Source organism: Strix aluco, chromosome 12 (assembly GCF_031877795.1).
Source record: "Strix aluco isolate bStrAlu1 chromosome 12, bStrAlu1.hap1, whole genome shotgun sequence".
In the NCBI taxonomy this organism is placed as follows: domain Eukaryota; kingdom Metazoa; phylum Chordata; class Aves; order Strigiformes; family Strigidae; genus Strix; species Strix aluco.
Window position 1 is genome coordinate 27137813 of NC_133942.1, and position 19357 is coordinate 27157169.

The 19357-nt window shown below is 37.5% G+C and overlaps 1 protein-coding gene across 13 annotated transcripts in view; it reads left to right on the top strand.

Annotated features, from left to right (window-relative positions):
• Positions 1 to 19357, top strand: part of RNF111 (ring finger protein 111) — a 62640-nt gene that overhangs the window by 22656 nt on the left and 20627 nt on the right. For all 13 annotated transcript variants that reach the window (XR_012624871.1, XM_074837527.1, XM_074837523.1 and 10 more), the window contains 2 exons: positions 9038 to 9164; positions 16573 to 16736. Coding sequence is in view for 12 of the 13 variants with exons in the window: in XM_074837527.1 (XP_074693628.1) it covers positions 9038 to 9164; positions 16573 to 16736 (291 nt within the window). In the remaining variant the exon portion in view is untranslated. The remainder of the gene's footprint in view (positions 1 to 9037; positions 9165 to 16572; positions 16737 to 19357) is intronic.

Below are 19357 nucleotides of genomic sequence, written 5' to 3' on the forward strand. Positions count from 1 at the left end.
AGACCTGAGAAAAAAGAAGAATAATAATAATAATCAGAAAAGAAAATACAATTTAAAAACATATGGTAATAACTGAATTTTAATAACTGATTAGCCTTATAGACTACTTAATAGCAATTTGTATTAAGGATATGTCACAAAATATTTCTTTGTTTTGAATGTTGATGTTGTTGTGGTTTAACCCCAGCTGTCAACGAAGCACCCCACAGCCCCGGTGGGAGAAGGGAGAGAATCGGAAGAGTTAAAGTGAGAAAACTCATGGGTTGAGATAAAGACAGTTTAACAGGTAAAGCAAAAGCCATGCACACAAGCAGAGCAAACCAAGGAATTCATTGAGCACTTCCCATGGGCAGGCAGGTGTCCAGCCACCTCCAGGACAGCAGGGCTCCATCACACGTAACGGTGACTTGGGCAGACAAACGCCGTCACTCCCAACATCCCCCCCTTCCTCCTTCTTCCCCCAGCTCTCTATGCTGAGCATGACGCCATATGGTCTGGAACATCCCTGGGGTCAGCTGGGGGCAGCTGTCCCGGCTGTGTCCCCTCCCAGCTCCTAGTGCACCCCCAGCCTCCTCGCTGGTGGGGAGGTGTGAGCAGCAGCAAAGGCCTTGACGCTGTGTAAGCCCTGCTCAGCAGGAACTCACACATCCCTGGGTTATCAACACTGTTTCCAGCACAAATCCAAAACACAGCCCCATGCTAGCTACTCTGAAGAAAATGAACTGTACCCCACCCAAAACCAGCACAGATGTTCATCTAAAGATACAGTGCATTTAAAGAACCAGTAAACTAAATTAGTTTATACTGTTCTGGAAAATGTTTCTTATTGCAAGAAATTAAAGTAAGAGATCTTTTTAACCAAATAAGTGTTTAGTATGTTAGTTCTTGAATTAATAAAACTAACTTGGCTATTTTTTGAAAATCATATGAATGGTGATGTGTGGGGGGGATTTCTTTGTTTTTTTAACAGAACCTTTACCAAAACCCCCCCAAACAACACTATATAGGGTTTTTTCTCCTTTTCTATCAGGGCTTCAGCTGTTCTGGTAGAATTTTGTGCTTTGGGAATGGAAGAGTATTGAACAAGTACAGAATCCTGACACCTAGGAGTAGATTATATTGTTCTGCCAACTGTTTGCCATAAAAGGCAGTTGTCCTCAATAAATCTGGGATGTCCAGATGAAGCTCATTCAGGAGACAGAGGAGAGTTGGGAGCATAAGGACAATGTAAAAATAACTGTGTAGTTTAATGATAGTTACATTTGAAGGTGCAAGTACTTTCAGGGGTATATATTCTAATCTGAATGTTGATCAGTTGGTTTTAACTGAAATACTGGGCTTACAGTTAAAATGATTGCAAGCAGCAACATTTTTGCTGTGAAATACAAATTTTGATTCTGTGTTTTGTTTCAGTAGCTCAGAAACTTTTCTCTAACCTTTGGAGGACCGGTATACACACCTGTAGAGATAATCCTCTTTTGAGTTGTCAAAGGTGGCAAAATTTCAACTTTTACTGTAACTGGATCTCTGTAATATTGTAATGCAGATTTTCTGATATGCTTGTACAGGTATTTGATTTTCAGCTTGGATTTAAAGGGCTGGGGGAGCCATTCGGAGACAGCCCATCTGTGGAGGGAAATCTCGCAAAAGCTAAAATTGCAACAAGTTTTTAGCCTCACATACTCTGATTTGGCAGTGAAGCTGAACCCCTGGAAATGAGAAAGTGTTGTTATTAAAAAAAAGCTGGGTAGAATTTTGCATTGTCATAAACTGTTCACTTAATAGCACTAAAATTCCTTCAGGGTCTGACATGCTACTTTGCATTTTTGAGCAGCTAGTGCTAGGCAGGCCTTGCCTCTTTCCTAGAATGTAATGCCAATGAGAAGCTGCTCCAGTTTTTGTTCAGAGCTTCTTAGAATGATAAGACTTAGTTTATTCACTAGTGTCCTTTTGATTCCTCTAACCTATTTGTTGTCTGTCTCCCAAAAATGTTGAATGTAGACATCTGACATTTTAAAAGCCAGAGACTGGTAAAAATGTTAAACATATACCACTTCATGTTCAGATTATTTTAACAGGTTCAAGATAAACATGCATTAAGTGGAAATAACCCGCCTGTTGTTAGAGTTGATTATTTTTCAGTTACTTAATCCCTTCTAAAACTACAGCATGTGCTCCTTTTCTCACACTAACTGGTGCAGCTCATAATTCAGAGCTTTTCTCTCAATAGCATTACTGGACAAGGAAGTGAATACATATCCTTTCTACTGTGCCTCTTAGTGGAGAGGGGTTAGGGAAGAACTGGGAAGTGGTGAGGAAAAAGCACCTGGCTTTGTGAGCAGTCAGCATTAACCATTGTTGCCATATCTATCTGCTGTGAATTGGAGCTTTAAATAGCTACAGTAATAAAAGTTAGCATGGAATGCACTTCAGCACTTCTCTGTAGCTGCTGCAGCTTTCTGTGCTGAAAAGATGCTACTTCTAGAATTGGCTTGCTGTGGCGTTGCTGATAAGACCAAGATTTATGTGCTTGGTTGAGAACAGTCATTAGAGTTTTGGATTAGCCTGTATTAGCATGACTCAGAGTTGGACAAGATCCCCTAAATTCTGGTAGTTGACAGTCTTTTTCATCAGGGTGCAGACTCTTAAGCAATTTGGTTTTGAAAATGTCTCCCACCATATACAGCTGTTGGAAACTATATTCCAAGTAAGTTTTGGATACAGAAAAACTGTCGGGTAACCTAGTGTCACCCAACACTAAGGAGACAGGCATGTCCTTTTATGAATCTGTGGCAGAAAATCGTAGTTAGAATTAAAGCTTTATTTTCTTCGCAGGTTATTATGATTAGTGTAGCAAAGAACTTATGTCTAGAATGGCACAGGATTTCTACAAGCAGAATCAATATAGTACAATCTCTAAGTAGCATAATACAGAATTTATCATACAACTTTACTTATAATTTCTAATCACCTGGACCCTCTGTGGATCAGGTCAAATCTTAATATGTGGTTTGCGATATCAGTATAACAATCATAAGCTAGACTCGAAAATCATATAGAAGAGTATGAGTCACTCAGTCCTTGGAGGAAGCTGACGATGGTGGGGGTGTCCCTGGCCACTGGAGGGTCACAGTTCTCACTGTCCAGTAGCAGTTCTGGTCCAGGTTCCCACTTGGGACTTGTACCTGCTTGATTTTATAGACAGTGCTCTGTGTGCTGTTATGCTTCCCTGTTCTGTTCTGGGGTCATCAACAACACCTGGTTGGCCGGGTGCCTGGGACCTTCAAGGCTGGCAAGGAAGGGAGTAACTGTCCTGGTGCCCAGCAACCTTGAGGCTGATAGGGAGGGGAAGAAGAAATCTGTTTTGTTTGTCTTCTTGTTCACAGGACCTTCAGAGCCTGAGAGGGGAAAGGGAATGAATACGTGACCCACTCAGTCACAGAGAATGGCTGCTTGCCTCAAAAAATGGCATTAGTTATGCTAGCTGTATGGCCAGGAGTCAGAAGCAGGGGGTACTGGTCACACCTAGTTCAGGAAGTGTGAAAGTTGAAGAAGGGAGTAGTCATTAACTACTAGTAGGATATTATTATTTTATCCATTTCAAGCTGAATTACTATCCAGGTAATTATCTTGAACTCAACAGCACAAGGTGCTGTAGAGGCACATAATACCAGCAAGTTCAAGAAGGGATTAGACACGCTTACTGACAGCTGTCCATGAGCAATGAATAGACAAGAAAGTGCTCTCTGACATCTGTAACATTCTTGTGGATGCTGGGTGGCATGAGAGGTTTCAGTTAAAGATTGTAGCCTGGATTTTCTACTCTGACCGCATAGTTTTGCCTGCTGCAGCTGGCAGAGAGAATGTGGGCCTGCAAATGAAAGCTTGGAACTCAAAATAAGTCACCTCTGTCACTGGAACTTGACAGCTTATTGTAAATCTCTTCTGTTTTTTCTTACGGCTTAGTCAGACTGTCTCGTTTGAAATTGTGTATTGTAAAACTCCTTCACTATTCTTACATGTTTAAACTAGTTAAACCCCATGTTCATTGCAAAAATAGATGTCAAATACCCTTCAGGAAGGACAGCGAGCAGCCAAACATACGTTTGGATGTTATACCAGTGTTTTTTGTATATTTGGTGGGGTACTTGTATTGATGAGGATTGAGTTATGCCATGATCTTTTAGAGTTAAGTAATAGTATAATTATGTATATTATACACACAGTATAGTTGTATATATATTATACACATTATACTGAGCAAAGCTTAGTTTCTTGCTTATAACTTCTGGATTATTAAACTATTTGATTGTAAAACTTGCTTCCCAGAACAGCATGTGGTCTATCAATGGCACCTAGCAGTTACAGTTCTGAAATAATCTTACAACTTTTGGGGGAAAAGATATCCTCATTTACTGATCTAAATATTGGACTATGCAATATTATATTATTTTTAAAGTTATATTCTGCTTAATAAAGTCCTCTAATGTGACAGATTTACTGTCTTTGTGATGTAGGGCCTAGAGGAGGAAGTGTTTTGTTTTTTGAGGGATGTTCAAATTTGAATTCAAGGCAGTGTAGTTCATCCCTTCCTCTAGGTTGGCTGAGCACTAGGTTTCTATCATAAAACAGGCTTTTAAAAGAGAGGGGAAAAGCTGTACAGAAGTTACTGATTATTACTGGTTCTTAGTAATGTACAAAGCCTAATTACTAACTGTTGTTGATGGGTCTGAATTGTTGGGATATGCAAAACTTGCATACAAAAATTTGGTGTTTTGCATGCTCTATAAAATACTATTCATGAATGTGAGTAGGGGAAAAAAAAAAAAAAACACAAACAAAATTCAGTGGAAACTAATAAAATTCTTGCTGTAATTTTCAGAAAAGTTTTGGTTTTAACCAGCTCGTTTAAAATGTAGAATGAGTCTTTCAGTGGTAGCCCAAAGGCTAATTTAGTCACAAACAACTACAGTATAATTTGCTTGCTGCGTTTTGTTATTCAGGAGATGACAGAGAGAAGTAGTGTATACCTGCAGGAGAATTATTTTCTGTTTGTTTTTACAGCCGTAGGTATTATCCTGAAAGAAGTACAAAATACCTCTCAGATCTGCATAACTGTTTTGCTGCCAACAGTCCAGTGACTCTTCTCCTTGAAGGGAGATTGCCTTCAAGGAGTATAGGATTAGTATAGTAACACGCTCATTATACAGATTTAGCTGTTCTTTTACAGGGTCAATCATTTAGATGATACATTGATGAGTAAGGTATTCATATTTATACTTTAAGAAAGATCAAATTTACTAGAAGTTCATTCCAGACAGATGACTGGTCAGTGACTGGTATGTGCATAAAAGCAAATAAATGAAGTATACCTTGTCATGGTGGACTATATAAAACATCCTGTGTAGTGGACCACAGGGTGAAAAGTAATACTGAGAAAGATGTGCAAGTATTTTGTTATCTGGTGTGTTTCTAGATTTGGATTTCTGTTCCTTTTGTTGTGGTTTTTTTTTCCTTGGCTGTTGGTATGTTTTGTGAATTGTGTGTAGGTTAGAACTGGTATTTACTGAAATAACAAATTCTGTTGGTTTTATGCCTTTGCTAGGAAATTTACTTTACAGGTGTGCATCTATACCAAGTATATTCCCATGCAGACACCTTAAAAATATGTTCAGCTGCTTACTGCTTACATGTAGCCTTGGATTCACCAGATGACTCCTAAGAGTTACATATGCGGTAAATCTTTCAGGCATGCAAGTGCCTCAAAATTCTCTTGAGCAAATATTTTTAGAAACAATATAGCAAAACCTCTGAAAATTAATTTGTTTTATTTCAGCACATTGGTCATCTCACTAAAGAAAGTTTCCTTCTGCCTCAGGGTTATGCACTCTTAAAGTTCAAGTCAGCCATCTTGAACTACTCTGACATACCAATAAAATTCACCTTCAGATGCTAACTTAACCTGCAAAGTTGCATTATGTGGAACTGCAAATATCATGGCTTTGCTAGGATTAGGCTTGGATTAGTTCAAACCAGTAGACTTGAATTTTAAGTGCATTTGGCAGTGAACTTTTTTTTCCTCAAGCTTTGGTACTGCAGAACATTCAAAAAGACATCTTAAATTTCACTAGTTCATTAGTATCAGTACAGTTCTAATTCTTAATTCCCTTATAAATTCTCTAATGCTAGGATAAATCCCTTATATATGGGTGTGCTGAAGTTTCAGGGGGCTTTCCTTGATAGCTGTGTTGCTGTTCATGTGCTGCAGGCACCGGGTATTCCTGTCAGCCTGTCAAGAGGCTGTCCTCTGAGACCTCATTTTGACAGATTATTTCAGAGACATTTCTTTGTTTTAACACTATCCTTTGCTCTGCTGTGTAGGAGCCTGTCTAAATCAGAATAAACTGTTGTGGTTTTGTTTGTGATGTTTCAAAAACTATGTTTTCTTTCTTGTAGTAATGTATGAGGAGAGGCAAAGAAGAAACAGTAAATCCTGTTGACAATGAAAGATCAAGTTTTCATATCACTTAGTACTGCCAGCTCTACGGCTAGTGTCTGACTACGGAAGAGCTACTCGATGAGGATTATGAACATTACTTCAGTGTTGCTTATGTTACTGAAGTTTTGTTTTTCAGCTGACTTTTTATTGTTCAGATAAATGTAATGAAACCAGTTTGTATTGGCCAATTGTCTAATTTGTATATACTGTTCTCCAAACTACTCCAATGTTCTTAAAATAAGCAAGGTTCACATACTTATACTTTTCCCCTTGGTATGCCTCTAATAGTACTTACCTGAAAGCTTTTTTTATTTAAAAGTTGTGTACGATCATAACTTAATTCATAATTTTTTTACCTAACAATATAATCTTACTAAATGCCTTGCAAATATTTACATAGTTTAGAGGAGTTGTTTTTCTGCTTCATTTTGAAGAAAGTGTGTATTACTGGCTCCTTATGTAGGACGCACTACATGGAATAAAAACCCAATCAGTTTGTGCTTTTGTCTTGGGAGGATGCTAGTAGAAAGCATAAGCAGTAGGAAATAGCATACGGTTGAACTATGTCTACTCTATATCCTAATTATAGCAGCTTTGACTATTTTCCTAAAGATTTTCATTATTATTTTGGAAGTCATAAAACCTGTTCATCAAGTAGCAGTCCTGATGGTTTCTACAGTCTGACTCGTGTAGTCTGTAAAATCCCTTCTTGACTAAAGATTTGCTTTAAAAAAGTATTAAGTAAAATGAACTCTCGAACCACGACAAAAGTGAGTATCTGAGTTGTGTAGATATTCAGCTGAGAATTCCCTTTAGTTTTCATGAGATAAGCTTGTGGCAGAATTTTGGTAGAGAGGCACACTGGAATTACATGGCATCTGATTTTGTCCTCAAGGAGGTGCTGTTTATTTTCAGAAGTAGTGAGATCATACTTAAGCTTAAATCTTCCTGCTTTTGCACCTGTTATAAATTCCAATAAATATTGATCCTGAGGACATGTGGACCCCCAGGAGTGCTCTCAAACTGACTGTAATTCATGAAAGTGCATGTTTAGAAGCACAGAGGAAAAATAGTTGGGTTTTTTTCCTGACTGACTTTTGACCAGCTGCTTGGCTATGGTTTTGTCTGAGAAGCAGCTGAGATAGTTTTGTGTCAGGAAGCTGTTGCTTATTTGCCCATGATTTGCAAGATGTCAGAAGCATGACATTTACATTCTACTGAATGTTATTGACTTTAGCTGCCTTTCTTTCACTTTGAGTAACTGGCCTCTCTGTATTTTCAATTTTAGAATGTAACTTTGTTTTTTAGACACATTTTCAGGTTTTCCCAAAATTTTTGTGCAAGTTCTGAGAATTAATTTTGTCGCATTAATTCCAATCCTGAGAATTTGGCAAATACCAGTATCTGGAAGCATCACTCTTTCCATCTTGAGGCACTAGTCTCTCTGGCATAAGTATGACCAAAACCAAACACAGGCCATTGGAAAATAAGTAATGCAACTTTTTTTTTCAAAATATAAAAATGTTGATACTTGGGGTGGGGGAAAATAATCTGCCCTGCCTTGTCATTCAGTAGAGCAGCTGAGAACAGTCAATCCATACAGGATCAAAGTATTGACTTGAATGAGACCACATTCTTCAGGCACTTTTCTGGAAGAAATTTGCAAATCTGAAAATGGTAGTTTGCTATTTCTAAGCTATCTAGCTTGTTTATTTAGTAAATTCTTTTGTGCTCAGTGGTATTACTACAGTGAATCCATAGCTCAATTTTAAGTGTTCTAGATAGCTCAAACTCAAACTTGTTTCCGTCAGTCCTACAGCTGTAGAGAAGTGTTTCCATTTGTCTGGGCATTAAGCTGGAACTTTAATCATTCTTCAAGTGGAAATAGTTTCATATCAAAACTTGACTCTAAATTGATTTTGGGGGAGTTTGGTTCTTGTTTTTTTACCATTGATAGTTTTATTTTAATTTCCTCTGTCTAGTCTATGACTGTGAGTACCACTGAAAGTGTAGAGGTAAAGACATTTATAAACACCGATGGATTTGTGGTCTTCATTTTGTTGTAGAAATAGATAATATATATTAGTTGGTGCATCATTTTTCTCCTGTTGCCACTGTTTAGCCTTGAGACTTTAATAGCTTTAATGTATTATTTGAAAAAAAGGTGTTAATGATAACAAACCACCACTGCTTTGCTAGTTTGAAAGTTTATTTTGTTTTTATACTAAAAGACTGAATTTCGTTGGTGTTACAACAGCTAAAATTCACCATAATTGCTTCCAATACACAGTAGAATGTAAGCTTGCATATCTAACTCCCCCCCATCTTCTGTCTCCTTCCTTTTTTTACTTCAATATTTACAGCAGAGTTGCCAGCTTTAATAATTAGATTATGTATTTGACAGTTGCACCTGAAGTTTGACATAATACCATGAAATTCTCTACCTGCATGTATTTTAAGTCTAGGAGAAAAAAAGTCTCTTATAGCTCCCTAGATGGATGAAGTATACGAACTTTCTTCTTCCTTTTTCCTCATCAGGAAGTATTGATGAAGATGTTGTGGTTATTGAAGCATCCTCCACTCCCCAGGTCACTGCTAATGAAGAAATAAATGTTACCTCAACAGATAGTGAAGTGGAGATTGTCACAGTTGGAGAAAGCTACAGGTGAGACTTGCATCTCTCTGTATTAACATGATTTTGCTTGACTCCGAGTCTGTCACAAGGTTCTGTATCATTAAAAGCGCATAAGGTGATGTCATAGAAATTCTAACCAGGATGCATAGTGTACATTTTTGTTTAAAAAAACCCCAAACAACCAACCAAACAAAATCCCAAACAACAAAAAAACCCCACAAAACCAGAACCCCAAACAAACAAACCAACCAAAAAACCCAAACCACACCTTTGCCAAAGCTTGTCCATTCAACTAATCTGGAATTGTTGAGGTGGTTGTAGTTAGTGTGACTGATGGGCAGAGTTTTGGGGAAGCAAAGCTGTACAGTGAGATGCTAGAGAGAGCTAGGTTAGGCTGAGTTGACTCTCTAGGGATTAGCTGAGTATTTTTCAGGAAAGCATCCTGCTTTTTTGAAGCTGCTACTGTATATGCTTTCCTGTTCTTCATGCCTCTCTGGAAGTTTTGTTCCATATTTCTCAGATTTTGCAGAATCTCTTGAAGTGGAGTTCTTTGAAGAAGAAAATTTGAAGTTGTCTTGTGCATAGGACTGTTGGAGATGCCTGCCTGTTATGTATGTTTTCATACTTGTGAACATGACAAAACTGTAGAGTATGAAGAATAACTATCCATTTCTTTGTAAAATAATGACAAAGGAACAACAGGCAGTAAATTATGAAAACATCCCATGTGTTTGTTGTCAGATAGTGCTTTCACTAAGGCAATTTTAAATTTAGAATAACAGACAAGTTTTCCTGCAAAAATCACTATTATTGGAATAAATATCACATTGAACAAGCCAATTTTATTTTTAAGACAAATGCATGTATAATGTAGATTTCATGAACACTTGGAACTAACTAAATTTTTTGTTAAACTCTGACACACAAAGGATATCATACTTGTAAGAATAGGCAGCCAAATCCATAGCAAAGGGGAATCGCGGAGATATGAGAGAAATCAACATTTAAAAAATTCATTTCTTCAACAATATGTTTCTTTATATTTCCTTCTGTTTAAAAGAAAACAAAAGCTGCAGAATCAACAGATGCTCTGTCTTGAGGTGATTAGAAATATATTTCTAGGAATAGTTGATTTCTCCACATGATTATATTTGTTGAGAAGAGTTGTTAAAATTTATGAAACAACATGTATGCTTGAAAAGACTTGAGCTAGATCAAGTTAATGCTTTAGTCTCTTACAACTTGCATGTAAAGCTTAAAGGGTAAAAAAATGGGCTAGATGAAAGTGATTGTGTTTATAGAACATTAATTCAAACCTGATTAAAGACAGATAAGATGCTTTTAAAAAATAAACAGCTTTCTCTCTTCCTAGCATCAGTAAGAAACGTGTTGTGTAGTGGCCATAGAAGACTTGAAAAGATTACTTCTTTCTTCCTTTTCTGCAGTGCTACAGCACACACACACCCCGCCCCCTCATTTTTATTTTGTCAGTATTGTCTTTACTGGTGACTTAAGTGAGGAGATTGATACAAGGGCACTTTCTGGTGCATTTCTGGTGAATTTAAATTTTTGGCCTGTTTGGTTTGTCAGACCTTCTAACATGCAGATTTCTCAAAGGCATTTGACGATTTATCTTTTTTAAGATCATAACAGAATGGTCCAATTAAGTTTTGCTCTTTACCTTTTTACTGTACTTGCTTTCAACTGTTGAGAAGAGACATCACTGAAAATGTTCAGCTGAAAACTTTTTGAGACAATTAAAGAAATAATTGAGTTTCATTTTGTATTGGAAAAAGTCATGATTCTATGTTTAAAAAAAAAAATACAGTAAGGAAACAAGTCCAGGAAGTTTGCTATGAGGAGGAAGAGTTGTAGATTCATATCTTGAGCCTGAAATGTCTTTTGTGCTTTGAATATAGAGTATTTCCTATGCAGGTTTTCCTGTGTTTCAAGTGTAGTGGTTTTGCGAGCCACAATGTAAGGAACAAAGGCAGCTCTGGGACATCTAAATGATAGTTCAGTATAAAATTATAAATATCAGTGCTGTAAGCAAAGTGAACATAACGAAGGTTGTTTACCAAACTCAGAATACTGTTCAGGGTGAAATAAATGTTTACTTTTATTCTTTATAACTTGTGTATAGATGAGAGAGGTTACTGTATTTTTTTTTTAAAGGCAAAAGTGTATTTTTGGATGGAAGTAAAGAAAAAAGGTCAAATCACAAATGCAAAAATGAAGATGCCTCTTTTGACACTTCATAGTACTGCTAGCTTTTTTCTGTGAAATCTGAGGCGAAGCTTTTTAATGCTTGTTATATACATTGAATAGAACTAACACTTGTATTTTTTTCAAAATTCAATTATTAGTTGAATAGCAGTGTATATCGCCATAGTAATAGAGGGACTTACAGAATGCAAATTAATAGTAGTGAAAAAGATTGTTGATTTGGTTAAGTTTACTTAAATTCTGGAGGCTGTCACTTTGACATTTGTCTTTATACAAAGCATTCTGCAGGGAAGTTGCAACTTTACACCTGACAGTTTCAGAAAACTTCAAAAAACTTAAAATTCTGAAGTGTTAATCTTGACCTTAGTAAATAAGAGATGAATGTAATAGTAGGCTCTAAATTTTAGCTGTGGTAAGAATCTATGGTTGGGATATTTATGCATGTTAAAGCTGGTTTCTCAGCTTTCCTAAATGGAAGATAAAAAGCATTATTTTTTTATAAAAATGCTTTTAAACAAGCGGCCATGTATAGATAATAGAAATATTTTAATTTATGTGCAATTTACAGGTGAAACGTACTTTGAAAGGAATTGAGACACTTGAATACAGAGGGGTTTTTGTATGAATGAACTTGCTAATACCTGAAGGTCAGCTGCTGGTTGAGTGGGCATACAAGCTTACAGGGCATTTTACTACTAAAGATCAGAAAGAAGGAAAGAAAATTCATGAAGTGATTGTCTCTTCCTGAATTCTTCTTTCAGTCATAACCATTTTTTTTGAGAGAGATGTCATGGTTTGAGCCCAGAGGGCAACCGAGCACCACGCAGCCATTCACTCACTCCTTCACACGCTGGGAAGGAGAAAAAAACCAATCAAAAAGCTCAGGAATGGAGATAAGTATGGGGAGGGGTCGCTCACCCATTATGGTCACAGGCAAAAGACAGGCTTGTTAGGGGAAGGAAGGAAGGAAGGACATCACGTTAATTCCAAACACTAACAACTACACTTAACAGTCAGAATGGGACAGTGAGAAGCGCCATCATATCTTAAAAACACCTCCCCCCACCCCTCCCTTCTTCCCGGGCTCAGTTTTGTTCCCAATATCTACATGGGGGCAGGGGATGGGGGATGCAGTCAGTTTGCTGCTCCTTCCTCCAAGGAGGGGAGAAGCACTCTCCTGCACTCTTCCCCCTGCTCCATGTGGTGTCCCTCTCGCGGGAGACTCCTCCACAAACTCTCTCTGCCGTGAGTCCTCTCCACGGCATGAATTCTTCTTGTGGGTCCCCTCCACGTGTTGGCAGTCCTCCCAGCACCCAACTGCAGCAGCAGGGGCTTCTTCCCACAGAGTCCCTGGGGTCCTCCACAGGCCGCAGGTCAATCTCTGCTGCCCTGGTGACCTCCAGGGGTGGCAGGAGGGTGCCCTGTCATCTCACCATGGGGTACAGGGAGGGGGGTGTCTCTGCTCCGGCACAGCTCCCCCCTTCCTCCTCCTTCCTTCCACTGACCTTGGTGTTCACACAGGTGTCCTTCTCACAAGTCATCCTCAAAGTCCCCAATCCCCTCTCAGGTTTCCCTTCTTAAATATGTTATTGCAGAGACACGGCCACCATCGCTGATGGGCTCGGCCTTGTCCGGAGGCAGGTCCGACTTGGAGCTCGGGGAGCTTTTGAGAGGCTTCTCACAGGGGCCACCGCTGTAGCACCCACACACCCTCCCACACCCCCCCCCAAAAACCCTGCCACACAAACCCAGCACAGGAGAGAAAACTACTGGAAGAAAGAAGGAAACCCACATTCTCCAGACAGCACACCTGGATCCCTTAGAAACTCAAACTTTGTGCTTATACTTGGAAAAGCTAGAGACAAAAAAAAATAATTGTGTCTTGAAAAGGTTGAGGCAAAGCATCTGTTGTGATGTAGAACCAGGAGCATGTTAGTGGATGTGAGATTATCTTTCACTATTGTCCATGTGTTGTGAGCAGGATAGATAAAGAACATAGAAATAGAACATTCCAAGAAGGAAAATCCTCTCAAAGAAAAAGGTAGTAGTGCTGAATAGGGAAAAGATAAAGTAAAAACTTCAGAAAGCTAGAGCTGTGTGACAGAAAGGGTTTCTTTCTGCAGTGCCTTCAACCAGACTTTTTGTGTAACTTTACAGGTCCTGCCTTGCTTGTCAAGACAGCAAATACTACAATTTTCTGCTCTCTTTTAAGCTTTGCTGTCTCTTGTCTTAAGTGTAATATTGTATGGGTTTTAAGAGCTCTCTTTTCCCTCGCCCTCCATCACCGTATTTATTTCATGTCATCCTCCTCCATTCTGTTAGTGAAATCCTACTCTGATGATTACTATTTTCCTAAAAGTAGGATCTGATAAAACTGGCAGTGGACTCTGGAAAAGCCAGTAATGGGACACCATTGCTCAACAGTGAATACATAGTGCTTGATCCTAGACCACACATAGTATACTTTATCAGTAGCATCAGTGTAAATTGTCCACTTCTAGAAGTAAGGAGCAGAGCACTTGTGAAAACCACTTCCTTACTTTCATTCACTCCTGAAGAAACTATTCTGAAACGTACTAAACCCAGTGAAAATCATTTGTCTCTAGAAAAACACTTTTAGTGGGAATTGTTAATTGCAGTTTCTTTGAATTTATCCCACAACTGAGAATTGCAGACCCAAAAATCTTACTGATAATTTAAACTAAGAAATTACCTTAAAACTTTGTGATTACATCCCTTTGTTGGTTCTTTCATTACCAGAGCTGGTTAATTGTCTAATTTTTACTTGCTTTGTGAAATCAAGATCCTAATGCTCTTGTTTTCTGAGTGGTTGCTGGTGAGATGCTGTTGGTGGCATGTTGAATCCTCACTTGGTCGCCTGCATATAGAAGTTTGTCACTTTTTCTGATGTTGCACACAGTCTCAGGTTTGAGAAAATTCCATACAGAAATCCATGTGCTAGTTTCTTCTTCCACGTCCTTCATTTTGCCCAGTGTGCCATATTCCATCAAGAAATTGTTATGTACTGATGATTATTCCCTCCTCCCCTCTTCGTCAAGATAGGGCTGTTTTCAAAGCATAGAGAAAGTAAATCTTTGATGCAAAATAAACTGCAGTCTCAAGCAGCAGTGTAGCAGCTGGAATCATAGCTAGGAGAATTAGATAGTATCTACTGAAATGCTATGAAGCCTTCATTGACTGTCCTTTTCTGATTAAGAAAAATCTATTAAGATCTGGTTGAGAGTCATCTTAGCATTAAAGGGACTAAACAATTTGGTCATACATTCTTCAGAGGTGGACTAACCTAGTAATTTTGAAATTACGTGGACTCAGCCACAGACTGAATATACACAGCACCATATAGCTAACACATTCATTAGTCATTCAGAATAATGTCCTATTTAATCATAACAAGGAAATAAAGACCCAGACCTCTAACTTTGCCTGCTTCAATTCAGTAGTCCTTTGTTTCTATCTCCATCTTTGCTTGAAATCATACCTGATTGTAAAACTCTTGAAGATTGTTAGCTCACTGTATGGTTGTATGCTAGGCCTTATTTCTCTGTCTCTAGTTTGATGCTTTGTCATGTTGTCTGCTTGTTCTTTTGTGCAAGAAGAAATCCAAAGAAATTTCTTAATGTTCAATTTATGCTTGCATTGATAAACAAAAAATATGGATGTAGTAAGTACTGTACTGGTTTTGTTATGAAGCTGGATTTCCTGTAAGGGAAGTAAACTCTGGCAATCCTGAGTACCCTCCCGCAGCTAATCTCTCCTTTACTACCAAACCCGAGGTCCTTCCATGAACCTTAACTCTTAGTTAACTGAAGGGAAGGGGAAGATGAAGTAGGAGGTGAGACCTTAACCTCTCCATATTACCAGAGTGCACCTTGGGTCACCAGAGAGTAATAGTAAAGTTTTTAAAGGAGCTTGGGAGGTAAATTTAATGCTGGAGTGTTAGTAGGACACACAGAAAGCACAGACAAATCAATTTGGACATTGTGTAAATCCAAACTTGAAAGAAACAGTACCTTTTGGAAACAACTTGATCTTTAAATTACAGTGACTGCTGAAGTGGAATTGAAGTGTAAGTCAGTTGAGAAGACTGCAGCAAGCATGTTTTTTTGCACTACAGGAAAATATACTGATCTTTGTTAGCGAGTTACACACAGAGGGGTGAAGGGAGTACAGGCAGAACAGAAATGTAGACTGAGCTCCGTGGTGATTTGTGCAGTGGGTTTTGTTTATTTTTAGTGAAGTCATTCCCTTTTCTTCACATTTTCCTCTTCTGAATTTCTGAAGTCTGAGTACATTGTTTTTGCAAATCGGAAAATAAGAGCCACCTGATTTATGTAAATACTGGAGAGTCAGAGGTTTTTGAGAGCGAACTGGTAAATACAATACTGTAAAAATATTCTTCCCGTAATTAAAGACAGTATTCTCTTACCTTAAACTCTAAAGCATCGTTGATTTGAGTGTTTGAGTTTGTATGGCTAAATTGAATAGAATGGGTGTTAAGTGTTATATTACAGAGATAAAACCATCTCTTTCCTTAGGTATGGTTACAGGCTTATGATTTCCTCTCCTCAAGGAACATTTCATTTAAGTGTTACACAAAGCTGTATTCGTTCTTAGAGGAGGGGAAGGGAAACATTCAAGAGAGAAAAGTCCAGAGATTTTGCACTTTTAGGACATTTTTGAAATTTAAATTAAAGTATAGAAGTTATCTTCTGAAAATATTCTGTTACAAGTTAACATGCAAAATAACAATGTTTACAAATTTTTATTGTCTTTACAGCTCTGTCATCATTCATATGTCAGCTGTTTCAGACTGCATAGTAATAATATAGGATGTGCAGACTCTTCATTTACTATTAACAAAGTTAAAACACAACATCTGACATAAGTGCTGCCTGACTGTGGTTGATGGTTTCACAGTGAATTTTTTATAAGTTACCTGTATGTATTTCATAGGAACATGGTTTAAAGACCTTTAAACTCTGTTGGGTATTTGCTGTTCTGTTATTTGATAAAGACTGCAGTAATGTTTGTAGGTACACATCTAGTGAATGCAGAGTAGTGGGGTATTTCAACATACCAAAATGCTCATAATAATTAAAAAAAATACTTCAAATAGCTTCTCAAACAGTGAGGAGAAAAATGTAATAATGTCAAAATTTAGGTCAATACTTAAGGTGTTGCCTTTTTTAAGGTCTCGTTCAACACTTGGCCACACAAGATCACACTGGGGACAAAGCTCTAGTTCTCATGCTGCACGACCTCAGGAACAGCGGAACCGCAGTAGGATTTCCACAGTCATACAGCCACTGAGACAGAATGCAGCTGAAGTAGTGGACCTTACAGTGGATGAAGACGGTATGTTGCATTGGTCTAAGAAATCTCTTCCTTTTCAGAAGCCGGATGATCAGTGTAAGGGGAGTGGAGTGAATTGCATCAGTTATAACATACCATTCTACAAAAAAGTCTCAATTCTAAACAAATTAATTTTCAAGCCTGTCAGAATATCTTCTTGTGGCCTTCCTTTTAAAATTAAAAGTTTAGCCATTCCTAGTGAGTCTACTAGATCTAATTTTTATTCCCAAACCGACTTGGGTGTGTGTCTGAAGGCTGACTCACCGGGTAGAAGTTACAGAACAGGTTGGAACTACTACTTTAAAAATATGCACTTACTTGAATACAACACTATAAAAGGAAAAAATCTATTGCTGCCTGTGCTTTGGAATAGTTTCTGTTCTTTCAGGCCGTGGAGTAAAAATAATTTTAAAAAAGAAAAAAAAAAAAAAAACAAACTAGTGAAGTATGTTAGGTTTTTGAAGCTGTAACCTTTCATTGTTTCCTGACACTAAAACCTACTGGCCCTTAGTAAGTCTATTCCTGCTGAAATCATAAGAGCAGCTTCCAGGTATTGTCAAAAGTTGAGAGAAGGAAGAACTAAAGCTCATGTACACTTCTGCAGGTTTATTTTTTTTGTTGTTGGTTTTGGAGATTTCTTGGGTGGATGTTACAACTAATGTTTAACAGAAGTTTCGTCCTGTTGTGGTTCCGTCTCTGAGTGCATCACAAGCTAGTATCTTGCACTGCCTTATTCTTCAAGTTGTCTTGATTTTTGGGGTGGAATGGAGAGTTGAAAGGGTTTGGAATTGATTTTGGTTGTTTGATGGTTTTTTAAGGAAGAGGATGGGTTGATTTACAGATTCTTTTCTTTATGGATTTACTGTGAAATATCCCAGCAGCTCTTATCATTGAAGGGGAATAGACATCTATTGCTTCAGTTTATTCTTTAAACTAAAATTGTAGAATTTAGTCTTAAATTCAGGAACAAAATTATTTTAAAAAAGATTATTGCTGAATGAACTTTTAGTTCTGTAATGTGTATATTTAAGACTAGATGTTTCTTCCACCCCCCAGAGGAAATACCTTTCTTAGATGAGTCTTCAAGGATTTCAGGGATATTATTTTTGGAGATAACCATAAAATTTCATACATGAACTAATGTAAAATGATAAAAATTCTGAATTAATACTGTTACAAGGCAGCTATGCACTTTATCGTAACTTCACCCGTGTCTTCAAAAATACTGGTCTTAAAACTTTGCCTGCTACTTCCATGATCATATCTCCATCTATCTTCCTGGTCTGTGAAGTGTGTTGAAATTAAGTTTCTCCTAGTAGATTGAGATTGACCAAGCCCTCTAGCTTTTACTTGTTTTGGAGGGTAGAAGCAGGACTGTGTGTATTGTTGATGGTGAGTCAAAATAGTAACAGGCTAGCAGGGTGATGGAGGCTGATAGAATTGAGAATTGTCTGACTGAAGGATTACTTACAGAAGGTATTAGCATCCAGCCTCGAACAGTGTGTGATCACATATCAGTGTTAGGCCATACACATCCTATATGTTTCCTGGGGTTTTCCTGAATTTAAACATAAATACATTTATCCAAAAATGTTTTCCTTTAAATAAAATTAGTATATTGGAATGCCAAATTAAAATCCAAAAGAATTTAAATGTAGGTATCGGGTCATGGTTTTTTAATGTGATAAGTTGGAAGACTTGCAAAAAGGAGGATATGTTTATTCTCTTGCTTGCTGAGTTGCTGATATACCTACTAGATATAGAGAGGAGTCTTGAAAACCAGTCATATTTTATTTTGAGACTTTGTGTGAGAGAAGTATTTGAAGTGTCTTGATGCTTTCCTTTTCTGATATCCATGCAGACATTTTTACTAAAAAAACCTGAGCTGCTTCTGATGATACTCCCTTTTATGGTATCTCATATTCCTAGTCATGTCGTTTGCCTTGTCAGTAACTAGAGAGAAATCTCTAACTTGCAGTCAAAGACAGACTTTTTCAAAACTAAATTTGAATTATCCCACCAAGTATCTTTTTAAATTTTAACCTGTTTACAATTGTGTAGTAGATTACAAGATTCATCAAGTGTTTGGTGTATTTCCCTGGATTCAATTAAATATATTGCCAACTATTACCTTTACGATATGCAAAATGAACATGTATGTACTTTTAACAGAAGTCTCAAATACTGATGTAATGGATCTGCTTTTGATGTGTATTGAGACTAGAAACCAAGTTGATCTTGCGGTAGCCTTTAGTACTATAGTACTGCTAGTTTAGATGTTGTTATGCTGTTCTTGGTTAGTTATCTAAAAGTTTTTCTGCACTTTGTGGACATTTAAAAAAGGGTAAAGGTAGTACTTAATCATAGAGTAGTTTCCCTGTGGATTTATGAAAGATTTCAGCAAGTGTTTTCATCGTAAAGTAGTAAAGTAATTTAACTTCCTTTCTAGTAGTATTTTATTCAGTAAATAAAACTGGATATGTCAGATTTGATTGGGAATTAATTTTCTATTTACTCTTAAAATTTGAGTTGATTTTTAAAAAAAAAGAAAAGATTTTTTTTTTTCCCCCACACATGAGTGCAACAGAATTAACTTCTGTACTTTGTACCTGTCAGGCTTTTGT